This window comes from Gymnogyps californianus, chromosome 1 (assembly GCF_018139145.2).
Source record: "Gymnogyps californianus isolate 813 chromosome 1, ASM1813914v2, whole genome shotgun sequence".
Classification (NCBI taxonomy): Eukaryota; Metazoa; Chordata; class Aves; order Accipitriformes; family Cathartidae; genus Gymnogyps; species Gymnogyps californianus.
In genome coordinates, this window is record NC_059471.1 from 146,549,324 (window position 1) to 146,576,445 (window position 27,122).

The following is a 27,122-nucleotide window of genomic DNA, read 5'->3' on the forward strand; positions in this document are numbered from 1 at the left end:
ATGATTCCTCTCTCTCCCCACTGCTCTGCTTATGTTACAAGAAAAATTCAGGTCATGGAATGTTTATCAAATGGCTAGAGATATACAGGACTAGTGTATTTAAATAGAAATTATTTGGTAGGCTTGAGCACAGGCAAACACCTGAATTTCAGAAAAGTTCAGATTTGCATCCAAAAACTAGCCTTTCCGTTATTATGGTATTCACTGAACAGCAGAAGTCATACTCAAAGTAACTGAAACTAATTTAACAGTTACAAAACCAGCAGGATGACTTTATTGTCATTTACCACTAACGACAAATATTTATTACAGGTAGTGTATTTGTCTTCTGAGCTATTAAAAAGATGTCTCCAATTCATGACTCTTCAAACCTTTCCTATGAGATCAAGGATCTGTCATGTTCATGGAAAACAAGCCAAGTCCATAGAAGTACGGCGTCCCTCCCTATTCTCGATCAATCAGATCTGAGAGAGAGAGGGGGATTGATGAGAACAACCTACTTTTCTGTGCATGGCATTCACTGAATGTGAAAAGGGGTTTCAGCAGGACCGAGAAAGTAGCTGTTGTCATGACAGCACTGGGAAGCCCAGGGACTGAAAAGATCTTCATCAGCTCCCTGCAGCAATTCTGTGCCAAAGGAACTGCGCTGCCTGTCTGCATACTGACAACAGAGCCAGGGGAATGCCTGCTTGTCAAATCTCCCTGGTTTTACTCTGCAAACTTCCCCACTCTTGCCCTCTGAAGCTGGAATGCAGTTGCAATCTGGCAAAAATGGAACTCTCCTGCCCCCCTCCTCCCCCTTCAATACCCCACGCACCTTCTGTTCATCTATCTGGTTTAACAGGAGCAGCACCCTAGCCTTCCTGTACTCCCTTTTGCAGGGCCCTCCCTGGCAACAGAAATGCCATGCGGAAGGCAGCAGTAATCTGTAGAAAACCTATACAAGTACCAGCACGTTCTGCAATCCAACTCCATCGACGTGACAACTGCCACTCCTGTTACCTCGATGTTATGAGCCAGCATGTCTGTATGCTGTGATGTTTGCATGGCAGCTTTGAGGTAAGAGGCTGAGAGGATTTCTGTGGCAGTGTCAGCTGCTTGGGGTCATACTGTTGCCAACGGTGGGATCTCACCTGGTCAACTCTGGCCATTCCATTCCAAGTAAATGCATTGTCTTTCACGCTGCAGTTAGGCAACCTGCCGTCCATGCCAACTGCCCCACTGTAGTCACCACAAGCACCAGTTTTGGGGGACCTGTGAGGCTCTTCCATTCACAGTGAAGCTTTTATTTTACCAAAATGACTGAAAATGGTTGCTGTGTGGCTGAGATCCTCATAATGTAAACAAGGAAGGAGAAAGTAAGGTCTTTTTGACTATGCACATGTTGATCGAGTTCCAATACTGTTTATTTGAAGCACTGGGAAATACAAACATGAACGTTTGGAAACTTGCATTATGCTCCTGCTGATTATCACTAATGGGACGGAAATGGAGAGTGAGCACTTTACACCCAGTCTTGCAACAGCCATCTTTATTGCAAATTAAACGGTCAGAGATGTGTGCTCTCAGATGAACTCTACAAGCCTTGTCTGAAACTTTGGCCTCTCTGGTATTGATTACAAAATTCCCATTGACCTCAGTGGGGCCAGAATGTCAAACTCCACCCGAGAGCTGGGGAACTAGGGAGTTTTGAGGAACTCATAGCAAATCCTGGTATTGTTGGCCTACCGAGGATGGCTGCTAGGACGTGGGGACTCAGCACGTATCACACAGGAGAGTCTAAGTTGCACCGTGACCCTTCCATAATTCAGAATTTAAATAGTTCAGAGGGTCCCTCTCTCAGGAAGCCTGGAATACATTGCAGAATTGGAAGACCTAAATCCTAAATTAGCTCAATGCCCCAATGAGGTGCCCTACAGCTGCACTGCAGGTCTTCTAATAGGCAAAGCAGCGATTCCCCTCTCCTGAAGTCTATTCCCAGCTCAGTTGCTCACAAACTCTCCAAAGCCACTGACTGTATAGGAGTGGGCAAACCATTTTATCATTTTGTTATGCAGCAATTTAACCATGGTTAGGATGTGCATAATAGAGTCTCTTTCCCTGGATTGCTCTGAGGTATGGTTGTCTGTCTTTATACATACACATGGAGTGTTCTCAACAGAGATTGGCCTAGTTTTTAATCACATAACACTTCTGATTCTATTCAGTCTTTTAAAACTTTTTTTCAGTGAAGATGAACATTTATTATGTGCTTAATGATTTTTGCCTAGTGACACATTTAAACTGTATTCAGGAAACAAATACTGTCCAGTACTTTTCCTAGGCAGTTCAGTGCCCCAAAACAACCTACTATACTACTTAAAATATGGTAGGGAAATGTGGCACTATGAAGTCTTAGCAAGCTGTTGCTATAGAGGCCTACTGTCAGGACAAATGGCAGCAGTTTGGCTTTATATTACATTTAACTAGATAATTTATCAGAACCAACATCTTTACAGTTGAATTTCTAGCTAGGTTTGGCAATGCTAAGTATTTGTTTCATCTTGGTGAAAAGTGGATTCAGCTATTTAAAGCCTGGAAAATATTGGAAACATTTTTATTATAATTCTTTAGAGCAAGGTGAAAAAGATCTAATTTTAAATGTGGTGCATCTTACAACAATTCATGCCTACATGTCGTCACATAAAACTAGGGACTCTAAGTTGAGAAAACCATTTGATTTGGGTTGTGCTAGTGCATGAGAGGTAGAACAAAGAGGCATGTATTATAGAAGTGTAACTCAGGCACTGAAAAGTGTTAAGGTATCAGCTCTCTACAGAGTGATGACCTACTTCTGCCTTGTTTCTTCCAAGGAAAGTCCTTTGGCACCACTTCAGGCCATGGTTTCTGTGCTCCCTGCTACCTTGAGGACCTGATCTTACACAAATGTTCCTCAGCCATGTTCACTTCCCAGTTTCACAACCACAAGTTCCATGTAAAGAGGTAGCAAAGCAGCCAGTTTAAAATGGGACTTTACAGAAAAAAACCATACCCCCCACCACCCTTGATTATTTTCACATAAATTAAGTGCTGGACCAATGGCCGTGAACCACTTGTCTTTCAGTTTCGTTACACTAGCACGCCTTTTGGAGGTATTTTTCATACAAATACAGTCAGATTTTGGGACTTTCTTTTATTGCACTAGGTGATCTCAGTTCACTACCTGCACTGTACTGTGGTAACTTCCTTTGGCATATTGCATGTATCTTCATTTCCATTACATGCAACATATTGTCATCAGCTTATGCTCTATAGTAAAATATATATGCAAGCCTCAACAACCCCATTTATATCATGCTTAACGAAGTATGACAAAATAAATACTGGTTTAAAAGCTATACAAATATTAAAACATGAAATATTTGAGAGTTACTCCCCTCCTCCCTTATCTAATTATAGTATTAATAAGCAACATGCTGAATTTCAGCTGAGATATTGTAACCACAAGAGATCAGACTCTTGCACAAATTCTCTCTCGTATCATAATCTTTGCAGTATGAGCGTGTTTAACTTTCAATCATACAAGCAGTCCACCTGAAACCAAAAGGGCTGTTCCCATCTGGGCTCAGGTCTGCTATGTGAACATGAACTCTGGTGCCCTGGTTGTATGCAACTCCAGATTAGGCCAAGAACGTATTTTCTCTGTTTTGCAGTAATTCATCCTGTAGTTCCAGTTTAATATGATTGTCCACATTTTATCTTTAATTGTTACTGTGCATGATTAAGTAGCAATACCATGACACTTAAAAGTCACTTTGACTTTATGGCTGGTGAAGCAACCCCATTTTATGGGCAAAGCAAGGCTCTGAGATGTGGCTACAACCTTGCAAAGAAACCTCTTTATGCAAAGTCACATCAAGAACTTCTTTCATTTAGGTTAAAGGATCAAGTCCTTAATATTTGAAAATACACAATAAACATGCAACACTGGATCATTGACTATGAAGGTTAATAAAAATACAGCCTGGCATTAACATTAAAAAGGCTCTAATTTTTTCTTCACAGGTAATTAGTTCACACAATGAAATAATCTCCTTTCTTATCCTGGAAACACATGCATAAAACAGCTCAGATAACATCATTTACATACAGGCTGCTGCATCCGCATATTAATGTCTGGCAGTGAAAAGTTCAGACAAGTTTGTAATCCCTGATTTCCTGCGCGTGCTCAGCACCCAGATTCCCAGAAAGTCAGAAGAGAATGGGATACTAAATATCACTAAGATGACAGGTCAGCTGCAGTCTGTGCCGCATCTGGACAGCTTGCAAGTTACACAGTTTCCCCGACCACAGGATCTTTGACAGTTCTGGACATTTTAACATCAGGGTTTTTTTTAAACACATATTGGTATTTGTATATCACAGTTTCTTTTGTCAGTCTCTTATGGTTATGGCGATCATTCTAAGCCTATTGTGCTGCCGCCACTTGCTTTGTCCACGTTACTATATTGCTTGGTATTGGAACCAATCTGCATTCCCATTTAAAGCACTATCATGTCACCCATCAGCAATCATTTGCTTTCATCCCTTAAAACTACTATACAATGGCAACCACGCCATGAGGACAAAAGCACAGGCAGAGAGGAAAAAGGAGGAAAGCTAAAGTGGGAAAGTGGCAGCAGCTGCAGCGAGGCTAACTTTGTTCTTTCGGGGTCCTTCCGGGTGAGTACTTGAACTTGGACTGATAATGTAGGTGCCCTTCATCTTCTGCTTCCCCTGTTAACACAACTTATCTTCCCAGTGCAGATACTGGAGGGGAGCTTAGATTGGCTGCTTTTGCATCAAGGCCAACAGGTAATAACACTGTTTTTACAGCACAAGCCAGTGAGTCTGTGCCTACTGACAGCTGCAGGAAAAAAGGAGGGCTGTGGGAGGGAAAGCCTTCTATTGCAGTAATATTGATTACTAACAGCACTTTTCAAAACACAAATCCAGCTTGCTGGGCATCCTTAAAATCAACAGCTCCTCAACAGTTGTTGGAGGAGGCCATCTGATCAACTGAACAGAAATCCAGTTTGCTGCATTCAGACAAAGATGCAGTTACAGCATCCGAGGATTTGGGAATTGCCTAGAAAGTCTGGAGTGCTTAGGCTTTAACTGGGATTCACTCCTGTATACGGTCACCCTCCTAATAGTTTAGAGCCATCAGCTGTAAACAGATCTTAGACTTCACAGACTGCCTATGATTAATTGCCTGAAAATGTTGTAAAAGTTAGGGATTCTGTTCAAAGGTGAAATAACTGAAGTGCTCTAGCCTGGAACCAGACAGACAGGGAAAGATGTATGGTAATTCGTGCAGAGCACTTCTCTGAAATAGGCATGGCTCAGACCTTTTTACAAACATGACCCAACTGTGCTCCTTGGGGTCCACAAGATTTTAATGAGGCAAAAATGATCAAAATGTCATGACCTCTGTTTTTCCTTGTCCTAAATTCTGGATAATGGAAATGAAGGGGAGCTTAGCTAGGTTATATTTAGCTGATCACACAGAATGGAATAGCTTTAAGATCATGAAATAAAAGTTTTAAAATAAAAAGCTATGAGTTCAGAGTAGTTATCCCACCCATATTCCAAAGAATCAGATTATATAAGCAAGTATGGTTTTCCCAATGTTGCAATTCATTTGAGTATTAACCAATTCCTCTTCACTAACACAATCTCCTAAGTGGTTGAGAGGCTGGTTCTTTAATTAATAACTGCTACCTTGTAAATAGCGATCAGGATCTCAAACATTATCCAGGCACTTTATCTTTATTAAAAATATTTATTATTTGTAGGCACAATATACTAGAAACAGGAGTTACAAGATATTCTAGGTATGTTGGCATAGGCTAAGAAAACAGCCAGAAATGTTATTCAAAGGTGCCTTAGATCAAACAATCCCAGGTTTCCAGGCAATCTCCTAGCTGATGAAATGACACCTTCAGCTAGTCCTCACTCATACACAAGTTGGCTTCCATGCAGTACCAGCCCTTGCGTGTGTAACCTCTGAGACAGTCTCCAGACAGCCAGAAATCAAACACAAAATAGCAGCAGTCACAAACATCAGAAAACATTAATCAAAGTTGTCTTTTTTCTCTCTGTCTAGATATGACCATTTCAGTGTATAAAAAGAATAAATGCAATAGCCACTAACAGCTGTTTCCAAGACTGGTGGACGAACATGAAAATATTCAGAAAAAATAAAAATAATTCATCTTTAAAGCTAAAACATCTGAAACAACTTCCATGTTCTTGCCGACTTGGAATTTTGCCAAGAACAAAGTTGCACAATACAGAGCAGTCGACTACATGTGTAATCAGTGTCAAGACTCAGCAGAAATTCATACCGTGAAGCGGTGATTTTTATGAGTTTAGAGTTGCTGAATTTTGCAGCTTTTTTCCAATCGCTTTGAAATGTACTCCTAATTAATGACAATTTTCTCAAATTCTTATATATTTGTTTGTACCTACTAATTACTTGATTTCTAGCAATGTGACCAGTACTTTGAAAAAAAAAATCTTTTTTCTTCTAAATAGCATCTATTGCTGAAAATAAGGGAGATTCACATGCAAGTTACTTGGAAATGTTGGGTGCCTCACATTGTATGCTTTGAGCTTGATCATTCAAGATGCTAAGCACCTGCAGTTTTTAGTGATTTCAAGCAAGAGACTGGTGGCCTGGATTCAGCTGCTTATGTAGGGACAGACAGCTGTTGTATGGGTAAGGCATTTTTTCTCCATACAAGGAATGCAGAATATTTTACACATTGCGATGGAGTGGATTTAAAGTTGCAGAAGAGTGTCCTGGACAGTGCCAGTCACTTCACTGTGATTCAGGAAAACCACCAGATGATAACAGATGAGGATCAGGTATTTTTCTGAAAGTTTTCATTGACCAAATCTCTAGGCCATAAGTAAATCTTGCTGCTTCTACGTATAAAGTTAAACCTGCAGGGTCTGCTGGGTTTTTTTGGTTTGTTTTTTTTTTTAACAGTACTCATTTCACCTTCAAAAGAGGAAGAGGGTGTTTCCATTTTTAGTCTGCAATTCTTTGAAGTATTCCTGTTCCATAGAACAGGGATCTGGATAGAATTTGACAAAAAATTAATTCCTTATTTTAGGTCTGGTTTCAGCAATAAAGAAGTTAATGAGATCACATCTGTTTTTGTCCTGATACACTCTACAGCAGTCCACTGGAAACAGCACCATTTGCTTACAGCTTTTTCTTTTATTCCAAACAGAGCCTAACCCAGTTAAGTTCTAACTTATTTCTTAGTTAGGTTCTTCTAACTTATTTAGAAGCCTAAATAAGTGTTCTTAAACACATCTATATCAAGACTGCCACATAAGCCAATTAGCAACCACTGTGGTGTTGTTACTTACCCACAGCTACAATTAAAGAGTCACTTGCAGTTTCACAACAGCAGCTAGATAATATTTAGACAGACCTTAAAAACATTTTCTTTGGCATACGACCGAATGAAGAAACATCACAAAAAAATACCAAAAACTTCGTTCCACAAGTAACATTTGAATACTGACACATCTGGAACAGCTGGGTAACAAGTTGTGTGTGTCAAGTTCAGAAAGCAGCTGCTTTTAGCCTTCATTTTGGGCCAGACGTTTGCTTTCAGCCACCAGTATATTCCTTTTTATTTTGTAGCAGCTTCTTCAGTGTTCCCATATGGACAAGCTAAACAGCTCCAAGGATATAACAGCAAGTATATATAATGTTCTTTAGAAGAAATGAAGGCCAGATGTTGCTTTGTTACCTTCACGTGCATCCTTAAAAAAGTTAAATTGTTTCAGATATATTATTAATGCCAGGTATAGGCAATTTGTTCATTGGCCATTTAAACGTCAACTTTCCAAAGGATGGAAAATAACATTTTAACTGAGGATTCAAACTGAAATAAGATTAAACTACTTTAGAATAACTTAAGAAAATAAGTATAGCAAAATCCAGGATCACAGGGACAAAAAAGTATTGTGCAGAAAAGACATGGTGATCCACTTCTGAGATCTGAATAAGTACTATTTATGGTTTGTTTTATTAGAGAAGAAAAAAAACCCACCACCTTATTGTTATAATATAATGAAAAGTTTGGGGTAAGAGTTATCCAGCACCACCACTGATTAAAGATCTTCCACTCTGCTGCTTTACTCAACCAGGGCATAACTTAAGCCACCAGTGTAATCCATTACTAACAGTGTAATCCATTACTAACAGTGTAATCCATTAACATTTTTCATGTATGTACTCCTGGTTACTACATCTAGTGGATGCAGTAGGGTGGGGAATAATTCTTTCCCAGACTGTCCAATTAAAGTGATTTAGATAGAAATGAACTGTTTAAAATTTTTCTGATTTCCTGAAAATAGACCCTTATTGCATTCATTTTATGACAGATACATTTATGAGGAAATATTAACTGAAGACTACTTCCCCCCCCCCCCCCCCCAGTAATAATATAAACAAGGTTTGGGTTTCAACTGCCTGGTGAGGTCTTTCTCTTTGAGCCAGTCCACGACATACAAAAACTGCCAAGACACCAACTATAACTTTTTGAGTAATGTCACTTTATTAAGGGACTTAAAAGAATCACATTCTCTAGTAGTCTTGGAACAATGCAAATGGTGAACAAAAGACAAAAATAGATGTAATTGGTTCTGAAAAGCATGAACATCTGTAGAGAATGTGTTGCATTATTCCTAAGGACTCTTGCTTTTGAAAAAAAAGAACTTTCCATATATACAAGTGTCAGTGCAATAGCCAATAAAGCAATCAGTCAGAAATATAAAAATATCCTAGATACAAACTTAAAATAAATGTTTGAAGGCTGCCAATACCAGTATTCTGATATTTCTATATCTCAGGAGTATGATCACTGGGATGAGTTATTCTGATGAGGTAAGAGACAGTAGATGCTCTGTGATAACACAAAGCCATACATTTTTTCCGTAAGACACAAAAAAATAGAGCACCCAATGAAACTGCAAGTCTTTGCTGCAAGTGCCCACAGGAAGTGAAATTACAGTCTATGAGCATTACTACATTCCTGCATCATTTACGTTTGCTGTCTTTGCCAACAGTTATACCAGCAAAAACTTGCTAATTCTCCCACCCTCCCCCAGCTTCAGTATAAACTGCACGTACTTCGCAGATATACCAAACTAGACAAGTGCTTTAAACACAGACAAGATCTATAAATGTCCAAAAACCACTTAGTCATTCTTTCCTTTATTGGTTGCAATTCTTTTCTTGGCAGCAAGGACAGAAAGAGATTGCAAAGCTTGACAGCTGAACAGCTCTCTCTAGAAGGGTTAGGGAGAGAACAGGGTGTGTCCTATTTGCTTTGCCCCAGGTGTTCCCAGTGATGCCACTGAACTTAAACCTCAGCTGGTTGAGCAATAAAAATCACATTCCTCTTCTTCGCTGTGTGTTTTGGATGGAAGGATGCACTAATTTGGGGCTACTGTTCCAAAAAAAGAAGAAAGGCTATTTGGTCAAACTTTCAGCTGGATGCTGTCTGCCTCCATCATGATTCATCTTCTTTCCTTCAGCCATCTCTTTTCACTACGACCCTCCAAGCTCCGCTGCTAAATTCCGCTTCCCATTTCTTCACTTTTCAAAGAAAACAGCAAAACGACAGGTAGGCAGACAGCGTACTCTGTGTCTTTGTGGCAAAGAGCCCCAGGAAGAACTAGCAGCAGAGCTGGGAGTACCAGAGGAGTACAACGAACACAAACTCCTACTTAGGGGGGCAATGATAAAGAGTTAATTTCAAACTGTGTGTCAATCTCAGGTACTCCTCAGTGGAAAAGCACAATGAATTATACAGTCTCTAGTACAGCAATATGAACTTGAACAGGGTATGATTTGTATGATAAAAAAGCACAACAGGAGCTGGCAGTCGTCGTCTTATGAAACTTGCCTTACCACTTATAGCATACACATGCACTGCAGCACACAGCAGTTGCCTGAACCTTTAAAAGGTTTCTTAGCTTTACATCCTAGATTCAAAAGCTTTCCCTTAAATCTTTTCATTTTTCATCATTCTTTTCTAAACCTCTTTTGTCTCAGGCAAATTCAGACAGCTGTGTGAGATGGAAAAGTGAAGTAACATCTGTAGTATGATGACACTTGACAAATGATTTCAGGTTTTCTTTCAGTTTCTGGAAGGTGCTTTGCAGATGTCAAAGCCTCAAGGAATCATCATACTTCTCTCCTTAACCCCACTGAACGTGGCATTCAACATTTGCAAGTATTGAATTACTACTCACCACACCCCAGTAAGACAGGCTGTTACCTCTCAAGTAAACAGGCCCGGAATGGAGGCACAGAATGACTAAGTGATTATTCCAACATCACGATACAAGTCTGGGAGAGTCAGGAGCTGAACCTGTATTTCTTGCATCTCAGTCTCAGGTTGTCTTTTTGTTCTGTGTTGCAGCCTTATTCTTTCCCGTAGAGGAAGACTGGAATCTCTTAAGAGTCTGTCACTGCTACTCTGGTTGACAGGTGATGTCGCCAATGAGATAAGAATTGTTGCATTCCCCACATCAAAAGGTGGAACACAGTGTGACATCTGTTTGCTGGAAGAAATACTAACCATACAAGTCCTTAAGAACATCAACATTTATTTAATATGATATAAAAGAAATGGGATATGAACATTCGTATCTGAACAATAATAAGTGGCTTCTTATACTTACATCGTATGTGCTCATTGTATAATATATACACAATGAACATAATTACATTTGTACACAAACTAAGTACTGGATTGAAAACCTGCTTATTGCTGTACACACCCTAACCCAACAAAGGAAAAGCCCAGTACCTCAAAATACCTACACTCCATTTTATTTCAGAAAAAGTAACCACTAACATTAATGTATATGTTGACAGAAGTGTGGCAGTAACTGCTGACATTGCAACCTGACCAAGAAATAATTACAGCAGAAACAGGACATATTTTACTAAGCAATAATAAAAATGGCACATTTTAAATATATCTATATGTATATATATAAAAATTTTACAAATAAAATGTTAAAACAATAAATTGTAATGTTTAAGAAGTGTAAAACAAGGTTTAGTGGTGATATGTAAAATTAACCGACTTATGCATCTAAAAGAAGCAAAAAAGTAAACTTATATGATCCATAATTAAAAGAACGTTAAATTCTGGAGAATAAAGTTCTGACTGTAGGCTGCACATTAAAAAGAGCCTTTATTTTATGTGCACAGAAATCATAGCAGCAAGCTGGTATCAGGAGAACAATCTGAAGGTTGTTGAGTGTACATGTGGGCCATTTAAAGCTCTCTTGGAATAAACATTTTCCAGGAAGTGATAAAATGATGCTCTGTGGCCAAAAGCATCAGAACTATGAATTTCATAGATTTAAAATATACTGTACAATATCTTCTTTTCATAGGTCAGGTCCATACATCTCAGGCATGAATTGTTTCAACAGAAGCCATTAGTGCTGAAAGACAGACATAGATTAAGTTACTCTATTTTAGCAACAACAGAATATTGTATAAAGCAACTCCTGGGATTAAACACAGCAAGGAATTTCTGACCTCATCCTCGCAGTAGTTATCAATGGTGTAGAACATAATGAAGTATTTTAGAAATCAGTTGTTTCCAAAATCAATTTTCCTGAAGAATAATACTGCTGTCAAGATACTTTGACAGCAAGAAGCAAAAGCAAGCTTTTTTTCCAAATTTACACAACTTTGTATGAAAGCCTGTTTATTCTGAGAGTTTTATCCTGTTGTACATGGCCATCTCCAAATGTTCTTCATATAAAACCGATAATGATAGCAAAGACCCTACTTGCTCTTACAAATGACAGGCACGGTTTGAAGAGGCATGCGGTATTATTCAGTTGCTACACCGTAATGGCAGCATAGGTGTAAGGTGTTCTGAAGTTCAAGTGCTCCACCCAGAGCTTGCTGCATTTTGGTAATTACTGAAAGGACTTCTATAAATAGCTTCTAACAGTTCGTTAGTAAAAATGTTTCTGAGCTTTGGATCCAGGTGCTGTGTAAAATGTCATTATCCCTCCATTACTCAGTGTAAATGTAATGCTTCAAATGTAACAATGTTAGTGGTACACATCCAGACTTGTCTCTGCAAAGCAAGAGCCATGACAAAGGAAGTAGCTTTGTGTTAATGGGTTTTTCCGTAGTCCTACAATATCCTATGCTACCAATTTCCTATGCCAAATTCCCCTGGCATCGTGCCAAGAGTATCATCTTACTAATTGACCATAAAAGCCAAATATAGGTATTACCTCATTATTCTCTGAAATCTGCCATACATTTTCCAGATGCTGCCTGAAAAATTTGGTTGCATATGAACAGGGCTGATCCCACAGCTCTGAAGTTCCCTCTGCCGCATACGATTTCTTGCATCTGAGAGACACTGAGTTCTTGCACATTAAAAGACCTATATTTCAGCACAGCGCGAAGCACTGGAATACTGGAACGGCAGCCCCAGAAGGTAAGGGGCAGTAAATACTGCAGGCAAGCAGACTATGCTTCATACATCTCCTACGTATACTAGGCCCTGCTCATGGCATGAATTTGTTTTGGAGCTCCTAGGAAACAATCAACAGAGGCATCAAGTGCAGCAAAGAAACGTGGAAGGTATATGCACATAGTTGAATGCTTTTTCCAACTCAATTCAAATACTAAACAGCCAAAATGGATGTATTTTACGTCCTGGAATCCTTTCTTCGTTATAGTGAAGCATGTGTAAGCAGAGCATTAGTTTTACAAGTGCCATCCCAGATGCACCGTTTTGTCATAAGCGATTAAGGCCCATTTGCAGAATTGACTTAACACAGAAACGTTACAGCTACAGTATCACCTATAAGCGTGGTGTACCATGCTGTGGAATGTCAAGGCTTGGGCATTAAGTTACAAAGCAGATCACTATATGAGCACTTCACTTTTGCTTGTCTCATATTTAGCATAAATCCTTAAAAAAATGAATTTGCTGATCTGATCATTGGAGCTGATGACAAGAGCTGAAAGCAACTTAATGCAATTGGTAATAAATTTCTGGTGAAGTTATAGGTTGCTTCCCCTTTGAAGACAGGCATGCTGTGGCTACGGACAGAACGCAGCAGTGCAGTTTCAGTTTCACTACTGACCTGAAACTGAGTTGATGAGATAATGTTTGTCCTGTTTAAAAAGAAGCTGCATGATAAATGCATGTGTATTTATACAGTGAAACTGAAAAGCATTAACACAAATCAGTATTTCCAGAAAAACTGAATGGTCCCACTTATCTTTTTGAATAGTTCTGTAATAAAACTTTTGAATAAAAGTACAAAAGGCCAAGCTAAATATAATCATGACAGACCACATCCATGAGCAAGCCAGCACACAGGTGTCAGTACTGAATGTGAAGAGTGCATTTTCCACTCTCTCAAAAGGAGAAAAAGATGAAAATAAGTTCCTTTTTTTTTTTTTTAAGAACATAAATAGTTTCCTGCCCGTAGTTCATACAAGAAAGGTGTCTGTGATGAATAATAAGTCTAATTTTGCTAAGATGAAACCTTGGCAAGGGAGATTGGGACAATAAATGAAAAAATGCATTTTCAGATCTCCTCATGCTAAATGACTGAAAGGGTCTTGATTTTAAAGTTTTCTTAAGTTACATTAGCTATGGCATTTAACATTACCATTGAAACAAAGCTCATTCTTTTAGTAGAAAGCTTATTTAAACAGGTACTTCCTGACAACAAAGAAATGTGGATTGATTTAAATGTTGGTAAAGTGCTGAAGCATTCACATTGGTATCCTATTAATTTCTTTAAACACTTGCATAAACAAATAAGCTTACTTCCATTTCCATTCATTAAGTAGGTAACACTACGGGTAGGAACATGGAAATCTAGCCTAACTCATGCTTTCTAACTTGATTCCTAGAAGAAATCACCTACTATGACAAGGGAAGAGAAGCTGTGTAGGGCTATCTTTATAGAAAGAAAAAAAAAATTGTTTTGTAATTGTTACATTTCTTCCACCCTCATTTTTTCCCTTCCTGTTTGTCATGCCTCAGTCATCTATGTCTTAAGCCATAAACTCTTTGGCCCATTAGACCATTCCCTCCTACGCATCACTAGGAGATCTAGCTCTAGTTGCCTATTACCACGACTGAAGCATCAAGATTCATTTGCACCTGAGCACTGACGCTCATACCTTAACTGGGTATCTGTTTTGTAACAGCTTAGGTCTCTCATGTAATTCAAAGGGCTATTATCTTGCCAGTTGTGGAGAATGTGCTTGATAAGCCAATTAGTCCTTTCTCTTTGTACTTGGATAGAGAATACGCTACTTGCAAGCAAATCAATACATGTATTTGTTTTGTTTTCTGGTTAGTTTATATTCAACTTCGCAGATAACTCTGTCTTGCCAAGTATTGTCTACAGATGTTTCTCAGAAAAATAACGAGAATACATATACTTAGAAAAATATTAGGAAAATGGCAGGAGGGGTGGGAAAAAGAGACGTACTTCTCTGTAACTATACACACATGAAATGTGATCCTTCTGTGAGCTGTGTCTGTGTAGATGGAGCTGGTGACAGTGACGATTCTGGTGAAGAAGGCAAACTTTTCACTGCAAGTCATACAGCAAGATAAATAAGAATACAAGTTACAGAAGGCATGATTTCAAGCCATAATAAATATAAGCTCGAAAAAATCACCATTTCAAGCCATAATAAATATAAACAGAACCAAATGAGTTACACAAGTAAAGACTTAAAATCTGATCAGCACAATAAGCACAACTTCACAGGAGAGCATAGCTGTTCTCAAGAAAGATCATTACTCAGGCCTATAAATGACTAGTAGAACACCAAGGAACAAACGGACACGTGAATGCTGATGTGTTATTTATGTTGCAAAGAGAGAGAGAAAAAAAAAAGTAAAATTTAACTAGTTGGGATACTCCCAGACCCACCTTTATATCCCAGCTCAGATTAGCTAAGCATTTTTAATTCTGCTGAGCACCATAAAATGTATTTACAAGTTCTGGTTTTGATTATCAAGTCACAGAAAGGATTGCTGACTGCACTACAAAGGTCCAGGTCACCTTTTATATTCATAAATTGAACCATTTGGCTTACTTAATCATTCCCATCACCAAATATCCTAATAATGTCTTAAATTCTATCTTCCTCCTTCCTCCTCCCCTACATACTCCCCTCTTTTTTTTTCTCTTTGCAAACAATTTTGCTTTATTCCAGCCTTCTCTTCTTGCAAAGTAGTACAGCACCAGTTGTTTTACCAGTTAGCTAGTGTTTTGTATTTCTTCATCTTTTCTTACTCCTGAAAACATGACCAAACTGGGGTCTTTTACTTGCTAGTTCAAAATCTACTAGATCTATTGGAGACTCTCAAGGATTCCTCAATCTTGGGCATACCTGAGGCCATCCATTAGCAAGGAGGTAAGGGTAAATAATCTATACATATCCAGGACTGAGATGCTGTTCTACAAGATGAATAGGGAAGGATTTGCTCCAACCAACAACTATAGTATGACTCAATTTCTGGCAATAGTTATTTAATTCCCTGAATAAAATGCAACCATAAAATCTACATTAAAACCTCACAAAAATGGAATCTCTGTAGTTGTCTGCTGGGAAACTATTTTTCTCTATGTTATAAAACCATACACTTGACATCTAGACTAGCTCAGCACTTTCAATTCACAAGGGTTTCAGAGCATCAAAAGACATAATCAAAATGAAATAAAGTTTTACATATGTACTGTATAAGTTGTGCTTCAGTCAAACTCTTTTCCATACCTGCTGTTGCCTGATTTCCTTTTGAAGGCTGTGCTGCTAATTCAAATGAAGACATAATCCCTTCTTGTTCTTGAACACTAACTACTTCACTTTCTTCTGAGCTGGTTTTGGGTTTGTGGTTTGTAACTGTGGTCACACTCTGCAAGCTGGTTAAAAAAAGCACAGCGTTTAGAACTCGCTCTAACTTAATTTCAGGTGTTAACCACTAAGTATAGGAGCTGCAATTTAATTTTGTTCTGTTAATAGAAAAAAGTTGCAACTTGCAACTTTGTGTAATATAAATTAAGCACATATTTTGAAACTCTTCTACCTTGTAAAGTTAGACTTAAAAAAAAAAAAAGTACTGGAAACTGAATTCCTTTCCTTTACACACTCATGCAGTTTCCTACTGCATGATATCTATTTTGCTGAAGGGTGCTGTGAAAAAGTTGTGACCTAATGTAAGAACTCACTTAGGATCTGCAGTGCAACTTACACTAAAGTTATGAAACCTTAAAGAGGAATATCCAAGACACAATATTCCTCTAATTCTGCAATGCTCCAAAATAGTGAAGTAAAAGTTAAAGCAGAAGACATAGAATAAGCTGTTTAGTCTGCTCCTAAATATCAGCAGTAAAGAGCTTGCTATGGAAGCCCTGGCTGAAGCTTTCATAATAAACTAATACAAAGCTTGAACTGACACTACTAAAGACATTTTGTATCCCAAAGCAAGGATTATGAAAGTGTTCTGTTTATAACTGGGGGAATAAACATTGCTTCACCCACCAACTCATCACCTCTTACTGAACTCCTGCAGTAGTTAGGTTTCTCACTAGATTTCTCTGTATGTAAACCACTTAAAAACATATAAATATACCTTATAAGTATTTATGGCAGTATTTCATTAGTTGCTTGGTCCGTTCAGCTAATAAATACAATGTGCAAGTTTAAAATAGCCTCTGAACATCTTGGTTTATTTTTACCTTATATCACCATCATGTGTTTCTTCCAATTTATTTTTCTTTTCCTTTTCTGCTTTCTCTTCATTACTCACTTCTTTTGAGTCAGATGCAACATGTGCATCTGATAAAAGATCATCAGTTTTTGTCAGCTATAAAAAAAATTGAAATCATGAAACAAAAAGCTGTAACATATACTAAGTGGCAGATAAGAAATACAGTATCAGGAAACAGTTTTATTAACAGACAAATTTTGCCATCATGTATACTTAGTAACTCAGAATTACATAACTTAAGAAATTTTTATCAATACCATTCAGGTTAACAGAGTTATCCTGAAACTTATACCAGATCCAATGGGCAGGGTTTGGCTTAATAACTTCCAGAACTTATCTGAACTCTTTGGATTGCAGCCTGCCTATTTTTTCATGCTATCCCTCTCTTCACAATGCCAACAGAGATTCCAGCTACTGGAATATATTGCTGATTAGACTGAACACTCCTCTTAAAGGTCTGATTAGATATAACCAATATAAATGTATTACATAATTTTCCTGTAAAAGATTTGCATACTTAACAAAGCAACAGACTCTCAATAGAAAGTGTTTTTAAAGAATAACAACAGATGTTAATTATTTGATTTTATACCATTATCCATCAGACATATGTTTAAAAAAGTTAAATATTAAACAGGAAAACAAAAGGAAAAATGAGTGATGGAAAGGATGATTAATTAAAGAATATGGACAGAAAAGAAGAAAAAAAGCCCTCTACACAAGATTTAAAAAAATATTAAACTATAAGCAGGATATGATTATGTAGAAACAACTCCACTAATCTATTCTTCACAGTCAGTCTGTTTTTGCTGAGTGTTCAGGGCACTTTAGTACCAGAAACACCAAGGTAACTCACTGCCAAGTGAGTTTGAGACTATTTCAAGACAGAAATCAATCCAGTGACCAAATAGCACAAAATACAGTTACTGCCTACTTCCACGTATAAATTGTTGTGTCAGCTTTATTCTGCTTCGTATAAACTATTTGACACACTATAGCCAACCAAACAAAAAAGTCAGGTGTATTAAATGACAGTCAAAAACAACACTGGGATATCCTAAGCAATAAACAGATCAATTATTATTATTTAAAGATGCATTAGTATCAGTTTTGTTTCCAAAGAAGTAAAGACCATAATTTTGTCATTTTCCAATCAATTAAGATAGTAACAGATAAAGTTAAGTAAAATGAAATTTAGGAAGACCATATACAAGAAAATTCAATATCTCAGCTGTAGACAGATCTGATACAATTTTGCGCTTCTCTATAGAAGATTTGTTATATCCAAAAAGATATCAATCTTCCAAGCAAAAGGGACTGGCTCAGTTTCCCATGCTCTGCTGCCTGTGGCTCAAAATATTTTTATACTGCAAGACAGGCTGATGAACAGTTCAATAAGGAACAGTTTAGTACCTCTTTAGTAAAACCTGAATTATGTTCTTGTTCTCCATCATGTTTTAGTTGTGCTATTTCTTCTCCAGGACTTTCATTATTTTGTTTCAAATTATTTTCTTTACTGGTGCTCTCTAATTCCTTCATGTTACTAGATACAGTATCATCCTTTTTTCGATTCTGTGGAACAAAATTGATATATAGACATATTCTTACAAAAGTTATCACAGTCTCAGTTCTGAGTCTTGTGCTGTCCTCTGACTGTGATAAAAAAATACTTAAAAAACTTTAAGTATACCACATTGCAATAAGGAAAATAGAAATTGTTGGAGACTTAGAATTGTCTCATTTTTGTACCTTTCAAAACGGTTCAGCCTGTCTAACAGTTTTTTTTCGCTGTAAGATTATTGTACTTTCTGCATCCGTCCCCTGCCCCCATCTCCAGCATTTCTATTAGTCACCTTTATCTTCTGAAATTTCATTCATATTTAGCTCAGTCACACACAGGCTTAGCAGCATTCTTATTTGCATTCATAAGCACTGATTTTTTTAAAAACAGCTTTTCCTGCTTAAAAAAAAAGATGGATAAAAATCTGCTCTTAGTACAAAATTCAGAGTGCACCTGCGTGCACTTTCTCTAATTATCTTGGGTGTCTTCCAAGCCTATACTGTTAACTGATTTAACAGAGGGCAACGTAGCGTCTGATAATGGCAGAGGATATTACTTATTCCTTAAAATAATCCATTGCACAGAGAATAATTTGATATAAAAATTTTGAGGAAGGATGGTAGAGGTGACTTAAGATTGTGAACTACAAACATTATGTTGGCAGAGTAGCAAACCGAACTGAAGTGAGGTTCATACAAGTCTTATCAAACTAAGTACTAGGGCTGAGAAAAATAGGAGCCATGAAAGTAGTAAATCTTGTGGCTGAATTCCTGTGATTTAGCACATGCGCTCTGTTAAGAGGAAATTCCATGTAAGTCAGTCCACAAATCAATCTCTTTACTTTCCTAACTAAAGTATGCACCCATATCATACGCTTGTCCCAAACAATAACAATTGTGAAGCAACTTCCTTTTGTATATTGGTAATCTTTCAAAAATTACACAGTAGGCTGTTTATAAAGTCCTTTTTTTCCTTCAATTCTTAAATAACCAGACCCCAGTTGAAAAGACTTCCAGCAGTTAATGCCATTGCACCATTTTTCTATATTAAAAAAAAATCAATAGGCATAGAAACCATGCTTTTAAAAATAAGAGCTGTTACTACAGTGTAATACCTCATCTTGGGGTTTTTTGCCAAATAGCATTATGGAAGAATTAAAGCTGTGATAGAAAAAGTGATTTTGTAGCACGGACTACTAGCTAAATATTCAATTCAGACACATTCTCACTTAGTCTATAAATCTGTTATCTCATCCACGTAGCACTGATTTCACACTGAAGACTGAAGAACACGCTGACGTGAACAAAATTCTTTTGAGTTCTGTATAGCAAGTAGTGCTGGCACAGGGGATTTGGCCGCTTCTTCCACTCTGCTCCCAACATGCTGGCTAACCAGGTACGACACATACATGACTGCAGTTTCCTCACCTTGAGGTATGAAATGATACCATGGGAAAGTGGTAAAGCTCAAACACCTCTGTAAAAACTACAAAAAGAAACATGGGCAAAGCTTTGCTTTGCACGTCCTCTTCTTGAGAAAGGCAGTGTTAATCACAAAAATATTTGTAGGGGCCCCCTTCATATATAGCATTCATGATGTCAGCCCAAATATAGATGCTCTAATGCAAAGGCAAAACCTGAATCCAGTGTCTTCTGGGGATCCAATGTTGTTGAAGGAAAAGTAACTTTTGTCTAGCTCTGAAGGCAGCTTAGCATGCTCAGAGGAAAAAACAACAACCAAACCTAAAACTTCTTTGGAAATATGTGACTTCTTAACAGTGCAATGCATTTAATCTGGTTTTGGAAAATCAGATGTTAAAATGCCTACAAAACATAAAAGAGGGTGTTTCCATGCCAGTGTAAAAAAAAAAAAAATTAAAAAAAAATAAAAAAACAGTGTGGTCTGAGGAAAAAAGTATGCCAGAAGATTAAAATAAACCAAAAAAAAACCAACTCCATGAAGCTACTGAAAAAGAAAACTAATTCTTAGCAGTTAGAAAGTAGTAGGCTAACATCCACTACCCTGAATCTGGGTTAGTTTCTTTTGTTTTGTTTTGGAGGGGGGGTGTTGTGGTTTTTTGTTTTGGTTTGTTTTTTTTTAGATGTACATTCAGGATAGTATTTCCTGGTTCATGGACAAGCAGTTATACCTTCCTCCTCTCTCCCCAGCCTTTACCCTTTAATAAACTCACTTCTTTGCCTTAACTGTTTAAGACTGAGTGAAAAAAAAAAAAAGCAAGGGTTCTATTTTTATGTATTTATGGGCTCAAAACCCACAGCAAAAGAGCACCAGTTAAGAGCTATAATCATAAATATACATTCCTACCTAAAAATGTTACAGATGTTTGAATATATTACATGGCAGAAAAATCTTCATAATTTGTACATCAACTGAATCACGATTCTGCCTGATACTGCTTTTAGTCACAAAGCTTGCAATTTCACGTTTGCCAAATTTGACAAAAAAAACTGTTAACAAACATCACAACGCATAATCAAACATATGTAGATTTGAACTATTTCTTTTCCAAAAAGACAAAGAAGTGACTTCTACTATCATTAGGTATAAGCATGAAGATTGTCATCTCCCTTTCTCTTGTGTCTGGCAGAGAATTGTGACTGTTACTCTATACAAGCAGTCTCAAATAGACACCTATAGTATCATGTGATTTTGGAAAAAGAACAATTTCGTAACTTTTTTTTTTAATTGGAGACATTAAAGTTTTTGAATAACGTGGGACCCACCTGTGCCAATTTGAATGGATTATCTCTGACGAACGACAGACTCTGTGAAGGAGACTGGTCTGAAATGCCAATAATATTGAGTCCTTTTCTCTTCTCTCTCAGGCAAGCTTGTTGGTGTCTCTTTATTCTTTCCATCTGTTCCTCCACAGTCATTCGAGGCCGTGTGCTTTCTGCAAGACACAGCTGCTCCACTGCACTTCTTGGTCTTTCCTTAAATGGAAGAATATATATATATTTGTTTTAAAAAAGCAAGATTCTAAACTGTTTAGTTTATCAGAAAAGATCACCTGATGATTTACTAAAAAGCAGAAAAATAGTGGGCAAGTAAAGATCTCCTATGTATGTGAAGAAAGTACAAGAACCAATTATTAATAAATGAACACTGAAATTCAATTTAAAAGGAATAATTTGCTTTTTTGAACAGTGACATTATCACCATCAATGATAAACATTAAAAGACTGGGTAGATGCTCTCTCAAAGCCACCCTATCAATTGAAACAATTTACCAGAAGTTATACAACAGGCAAACACAAGTTACTTGACTGAGACAGAAACATAATCGAAATTTAATGATCCAGGACTTTTGTACCAGTTGATCTAATAGTGATTTCTGCCTTTTTATTTCAAGAACACCTACAGCTGGACATCATTTAATAGCAAGTGCAGGCTGAAACAAACTGGAACAGCCTCAAGTTGCAACAGGTGAGGTTTAGATTGGATATTAGGAAATATTTCTTCACTGAAAGGGTTATCAAGCACCGGAACAGCCTGCCCAGCGAAGTGGTTGAGTCACCATCCCTGGAGGTATTTAAGTGTAGATGTGGCACTTAGGGACATGGTTCAGTGGTGGACTTGGCAGTGCTAGGTTTGCTGTTGGACTTGATGATCTTAAAGGTCTTTTCCAACTTAAATGATTCTATGAATTTATCACCACTTAAAAATCTGTAATTCTAAGTATTATATTATTCCCAAAATAACAACCATCACTTTACCTACTCTTCTTGAAATTCACTGATTTTCAGATAGTTCTCTACTTTCTATGACAGAAAAAAATTTACTTCTGGCTAATCAGCTGCATTCAGTACATTCACAGTAACTGATTTCAGTTCTGAAAAGTGGTATTCTTTCTCCAGTCAACATCCTGTGAGTTTCTCTCTCCTCTCCCGTTCTTCCTACAACTCCTCCTCTTCTATTCATGCTATAACTATGGCAAAACTTTTGCCCCCTTTTGCCTGAACTGCCTGTAAACCTCTGTCTTCAACCCAGAGACTACAGGACTCTCTAATCTGAAATTCCAGGCTTATTACCCACATATTGGTTACTGTACCCTTATTTTCTGGCTGCTTTAGTTTTTTCCCAAATAATTTTAGTAATAAAATTAATAAAAACAATATTTGTTATACAAGGGCTGTTAAATTGCCCCAGAAGCCAAATACAAGTCCTTGAAAAGTTCTAACCTAAGATGCTTCCAGTCCTTTCAGTTCAAGCGTGAACTTCAGTAGCTTAGCAGATTTATCATCACCATTTAGTTCTTGCCCAGTCTGAGTGTAGTGAAATCTCTATGCAGTTTAACATACACGACCTTTATAATTTTGTCATTCCTTCTACAGCTGTCTCTACTAACCTAGTATATTATATTTTTATAACAGTGAATTTTATGTAAAGAAAATTAAAAATATAACTACAACTTTTGAAGTAAGTACAGAAATTAAACTTAGAAATAAACACATCACTATCCATCAATGCTCAAAGGTTATTTTAAAGTACCGTTCTTAGATCTATCTTCTTATTCTTCCTCAAAGTGACATAGGATGCTATTGTTGAAGACTCTGGCGTTGGTAATTTGGTTCTGGGTGGTACAACTCCCACAGGAAAATGTGAGCCTGCGAAACAGTAAAGCAGTATACTAAGCACTATGCAAAACATTGCCAAAACAGTTTATTGTTTTCTAGAAAATACCTGTTGTCAGCCTTGGAAACTATTCTTCAAATGACAGCAAAGATCTTAATGCCTAACTATGACGTCTGTTAAGGTACGCAGGCAGATGACTCGGCCCTGGCCCGAGGTTTAGCGAACTGAATAGAACATAGGAAACTACTGCACATGACACAAGAAATTGACATAAAATATAAACATAAAAATTTTGTCTGTGAGAAACGGCCAAGCTTACCTAGATAATGGTGTCCACGACACAAAATTTAGCAAAAGTGGGACCAATGGACAAAAAGTAATTATGGGTGGGTTGTTTATTTGGGAGGAAACCAAGGCTGCAAAAGGGATGGGGCAAGGCTGATGGGAAAGCACAGGAGAGAGGAGGGGGAATAAAAGGGGCTAGCTTTGCGTAAACAAGCTGTTTGTCAGTATGCTTGTCTGACCAAGCCCTGTGCCTTAGCATTGCAGTCTGTCCTATCTTCTTATTAAACCTTATTCTGAAATATTTTCCATGGCAGTATGCTTTCCCTTCTGTGTATGAGAGCATGGGAGACGCTAGTGATCTTCAAGCCAGGCTAGCTTGCACGTAGGAGGCAGCTACAGAGAGATCATAGGTCTCGGGGCGAAAGACAAGAAAGACTGCAGGTCTGCGGGTTGGCTACTGAAGGGACCATAGGTCTGGACCTGCTACCAGGGGCAACCTTCTGTCTGTGAGATGCTAACGAACTTAAGACAAGACTAGATGGCAAGCAGAATAACAAGGTGTGGGAGCCAGCTGTCCAAGAGACCTTAGGTCTAGGATTCAGATACTGGAGAGGCCAGAGGTACTGAGAGTTGATGGATGAAGATACCATAGGTCTGGCCAGCTCTTGGAGGGACTCATTTGTGTGGGTGCACACACGTGTGCTCATGTCTGTATGTGTATGAGACCAGCTAGCATGCTTTGAGCCTGGTTAGCTGGTGAGTGAGAACAGGAATATGCTATTTGTGTTGTTCCACTTCCATGCGAGTACTGGTCTTGTTTATGCGGTGCCTGTAACGGCACCGGTCTCAAACCTGCTTGCATTATCTGTTGTGGTTAGCTGTGGCTGTGCTTGTGCATAGTGGGACTATGTCCTCAGCCTTGCAGCTCGCTGTACTTAGGGACAGGGAACCACAGCAGCCAGGCTTGGTCTGGTTGGGAGCTGAGGATATTCTGTGTCCTGATGTCCACTACATTCAGCCTCTTGTAACAATACCCACCACTAGTTTTTCTACTTAAAGAAGCCCTGCCAAAATGTAATTAAGCTGGTAGAAAACTGAAGTAAGTTAAAACTTACCAAAATATACAGATATAATTAAATAACACATGCTTCATTTTTGCTTCTTGATACATGCAGGAAATCAAACTATTAAAAATATTGTTTCCTTGCTGATTTTGTCTAAAAAATAGATATAATGTTGGTTTTGATAGCGAAATTATTTCTCCTTGTTTTTCCTGAGGTTGCACAGATTTTAGAGGATATATTGACTCGGTGAAGGCTCAACTCTTTCTCCAAATCATTTGATATGCTGACAAAATAGTCTGGAGGTATTTGAATGCCAAATCCATCATTCAAAACACAAACTATAAAGCAACAGTTTGGGTCTCCTTTAGACATAAAAAGAATAAAACACAGCAGAAGTCCATTTTAATTTTGTGTCACCTTTATGTACCACTCAGGTCATAAATATTCCTCTACTCGCAGACAGCTGTAAGGGTTACTTTACATAGTCTCATTATAACATTTCTCTTTGATTGGTGACATTTGAAAAGAGAGGGCAATGGCTGACATGAGAAGTGTCTAGTACAGTAACGTGCACAACAAACTAGAAAAACATTTTCAAATTTCCTCTGAAATTTAATAATTTTTAGAACCACCCTCAATAGGAAACTATGTCATTTAAGTATGACTTCTTAAAAAAGCAAGAAAGAAAAATTGCAGAGATGAGCTGCCTTTGAGTTTGTTTCCTTTTCAGCTTATAAACTGTTAAGATAGAATGGCACAAAAATGTTTGTTGAAACAGCATATAGCTGTAATGGCATATGCACTGTAACAACCAGGAATGGTTATATTTTTCCTACTGCATGGGGTTTGTTATATGTGAATGCCCAGAACAAGAAACATCCGTTAGAAAATTCACATGCTCAAAAGCATGGACCGGATGACAAAACACAGCTATGATAAACCCACTTCACTCTGTTGTTTAAGAGTATAAAAAGCCTCTCACTGCTTGCCAGCACTGCAGCTATTCTCTCCCTGGCCCCTAAATATTATTTATATTAGAAGAATTTGTATTATTGCTTTCCCTTACTGAGGACTATTTTTCTACAAATGAACATAATAAAATTACTTCTGTCTGTACAGAAGATAGAAAGCAGATTAGGGTGCTCAAAAAGTATTGTTTTCTTTATATAGTCAGCGTAGGCTTTCTTATATTGTCTTGATAATTACTTTCCCTCTTGTCATAAATTACTATAAATAATCTGGAACACCACAGGTCAATAAAACCTAGGCATGTTGTCAGACAGGTGACTTCCTCAATATAGGTGGTTGATGATGAGCAAATCTCAGGCTAAACCTTGCATTTTTCACCACTAAGTTAAAAGAAATTTAATATCTATCTTAAGTGAACATTATACCTCAGCAAATATCACAGTGAATCTGAATTGACTGTCTGGTAAGTGCAAGCTTTATTATATCATATATCACAGGGCCATTCACATTGTTTACACCCAAACTGTACGCTAACCTTAGTTTTAAAAACCTCCATTACCGTTCTGATGAAAATAATATCCTTATATGATCATCGTTCTTGGTCAAATTCTTGTACTGTTGTACCAGCCTGCTATGTACCTGCTTAGTTAAACTACCAGAACAGAAGGCAGTGATCTTGCCGGCACTGGAAACATCAACCATTATAGAGAAAAAAAAAAAAAGAAGAAAAAAAAAAAGGGGGTAAGCTTAGCTACTTTTTCTAAAAGCTCTTAATATGGTTTTTGGGAGGTGCTCAAGCTGCTTTTCCTGAAGTCACCTTTAACAAACTATTCTATGTGTTTTAACAAACAGAATTGAGAAGCACTTCCTGGTAAAAGACTCTACCAAGCAATTAGTAGCTTTAATGGAAGCTAGATGAAGAGAAGAATCTAAAGCATTTAGCAATTGCAAAGACCTTTATTGTCTGTACACTCCAAGGTCATGATCGTTATTCCTATTATATCAGAGGACAGAAGGCAATTCAACAATTACAAGATTAAAAAAAGAAAAAGACATTGTTTCCCTGCCTCATGAGAGCCTGAAAATTCTGTGGTGCTGCCTTTTTGGACGTTCCAGTGACATAACATCGGGAGCTTGATTCAAAAACTGAATAATTGTTCAAGGGCAAGAACATAAAATGGGTAATTGTTCAAGGGAATGGTGTGTGGGGAATGTGAGTGATGTGATTAGACATGGTGTCAATAAGGATTTCAGGGTTGTTGGTGAGTGTAATGTTTGATTTTTCTGTGGTGTAATTGACTGAAATCTTTCTCGTCATATAATTAAATCATTATTTTATCATGGAAGCCGTTTCATCATATTAAGAAATGGACAGGCTACAAAAAAAACCACAAGATGATATAGCTTCTATAACACAGTTGAAACTTTGTATTCCTTGTGAAAAAGGCTGAAAGATTGTAAACACCACGCCTGGGGACAAACCTTTAGCAGTAGATTCTGATTCTGAAATTTGTTCTGTTTTTTCTTCACCATTAGACTCATCCACTTCTGCTACTGTAGTTAACTCCGGTTCACTCTTATAAAGCCTATAATCAGGACCCTAAGGAATGACAAGTTATGAGGTAAATAAACGGGCATTTTTGTACAAGCATTCATGTCTTAAGACTCAAAACAGTTATTTTGTGATGACTCTGCTCTCACTTTAAGACAATGTTTCATTGTTCAAGTGCTATTGCAGTAGTATTTCTTTGTAGTTAGAGTAACAACATTTGCAGACATTCAGAAATTACAGAAAAA

The 27,122-nt window shown here is 37.6% G+C and overlaps 1 protein-coding gene across 3 annotated transcripts in view; it reads right to left on the reverse strand.

Moving 5' to 3' along the window:
* Positions 1-8,614: 8,614 nt before the first annotated feature.
* Positions 8,615-27,122, reverse strand: part of PLEKHA5 (pleckstrin homology domain containing A5) — a 171,618-nt gene continuing 153,110 nt past the window's right edge. For 2 of the 3 annotated variants that reach the window (XM_050913312.1, XM_050913305.1), the window contains 8 exons: positions 26,808-26,925; positions 22,924-23,039; positions 21,156-21,365; positions 18,264-18,422; positions 16,819-16,946; positions 15,857-16,002; positions 14,580-14,664; positions 8,615-11,514 (listed from right to left, as the gene is read on the reverse strand). In XM_050913312.1, the coding sequence (XP_050769269.1) occupies positions 11,496-11,514; positions 14,580-14,664; positions 15,857-16,002; positions 16,819-16,946; positions 18,264-18,422; positions 21,156-21,365; positions 22,924-23,039; positions 26,808-26,925 (981 nt within the window). In that variant the 3' untranslated portion in view covers positions 8,615-11,495. Of the gene's footprint in view, positions 11,515-14,559; positions 14,665-15,856; positions 16,003-16,818; positions 16,947-18,263; positions 18,423-21,155; positions 21,366-22,923; positions 23,040-26,807; positions 26,926-27,122 lie in introns of all 3 variants that reach the window. The other variant, XM_050913319.1, reaches the window with a different exon arrangement.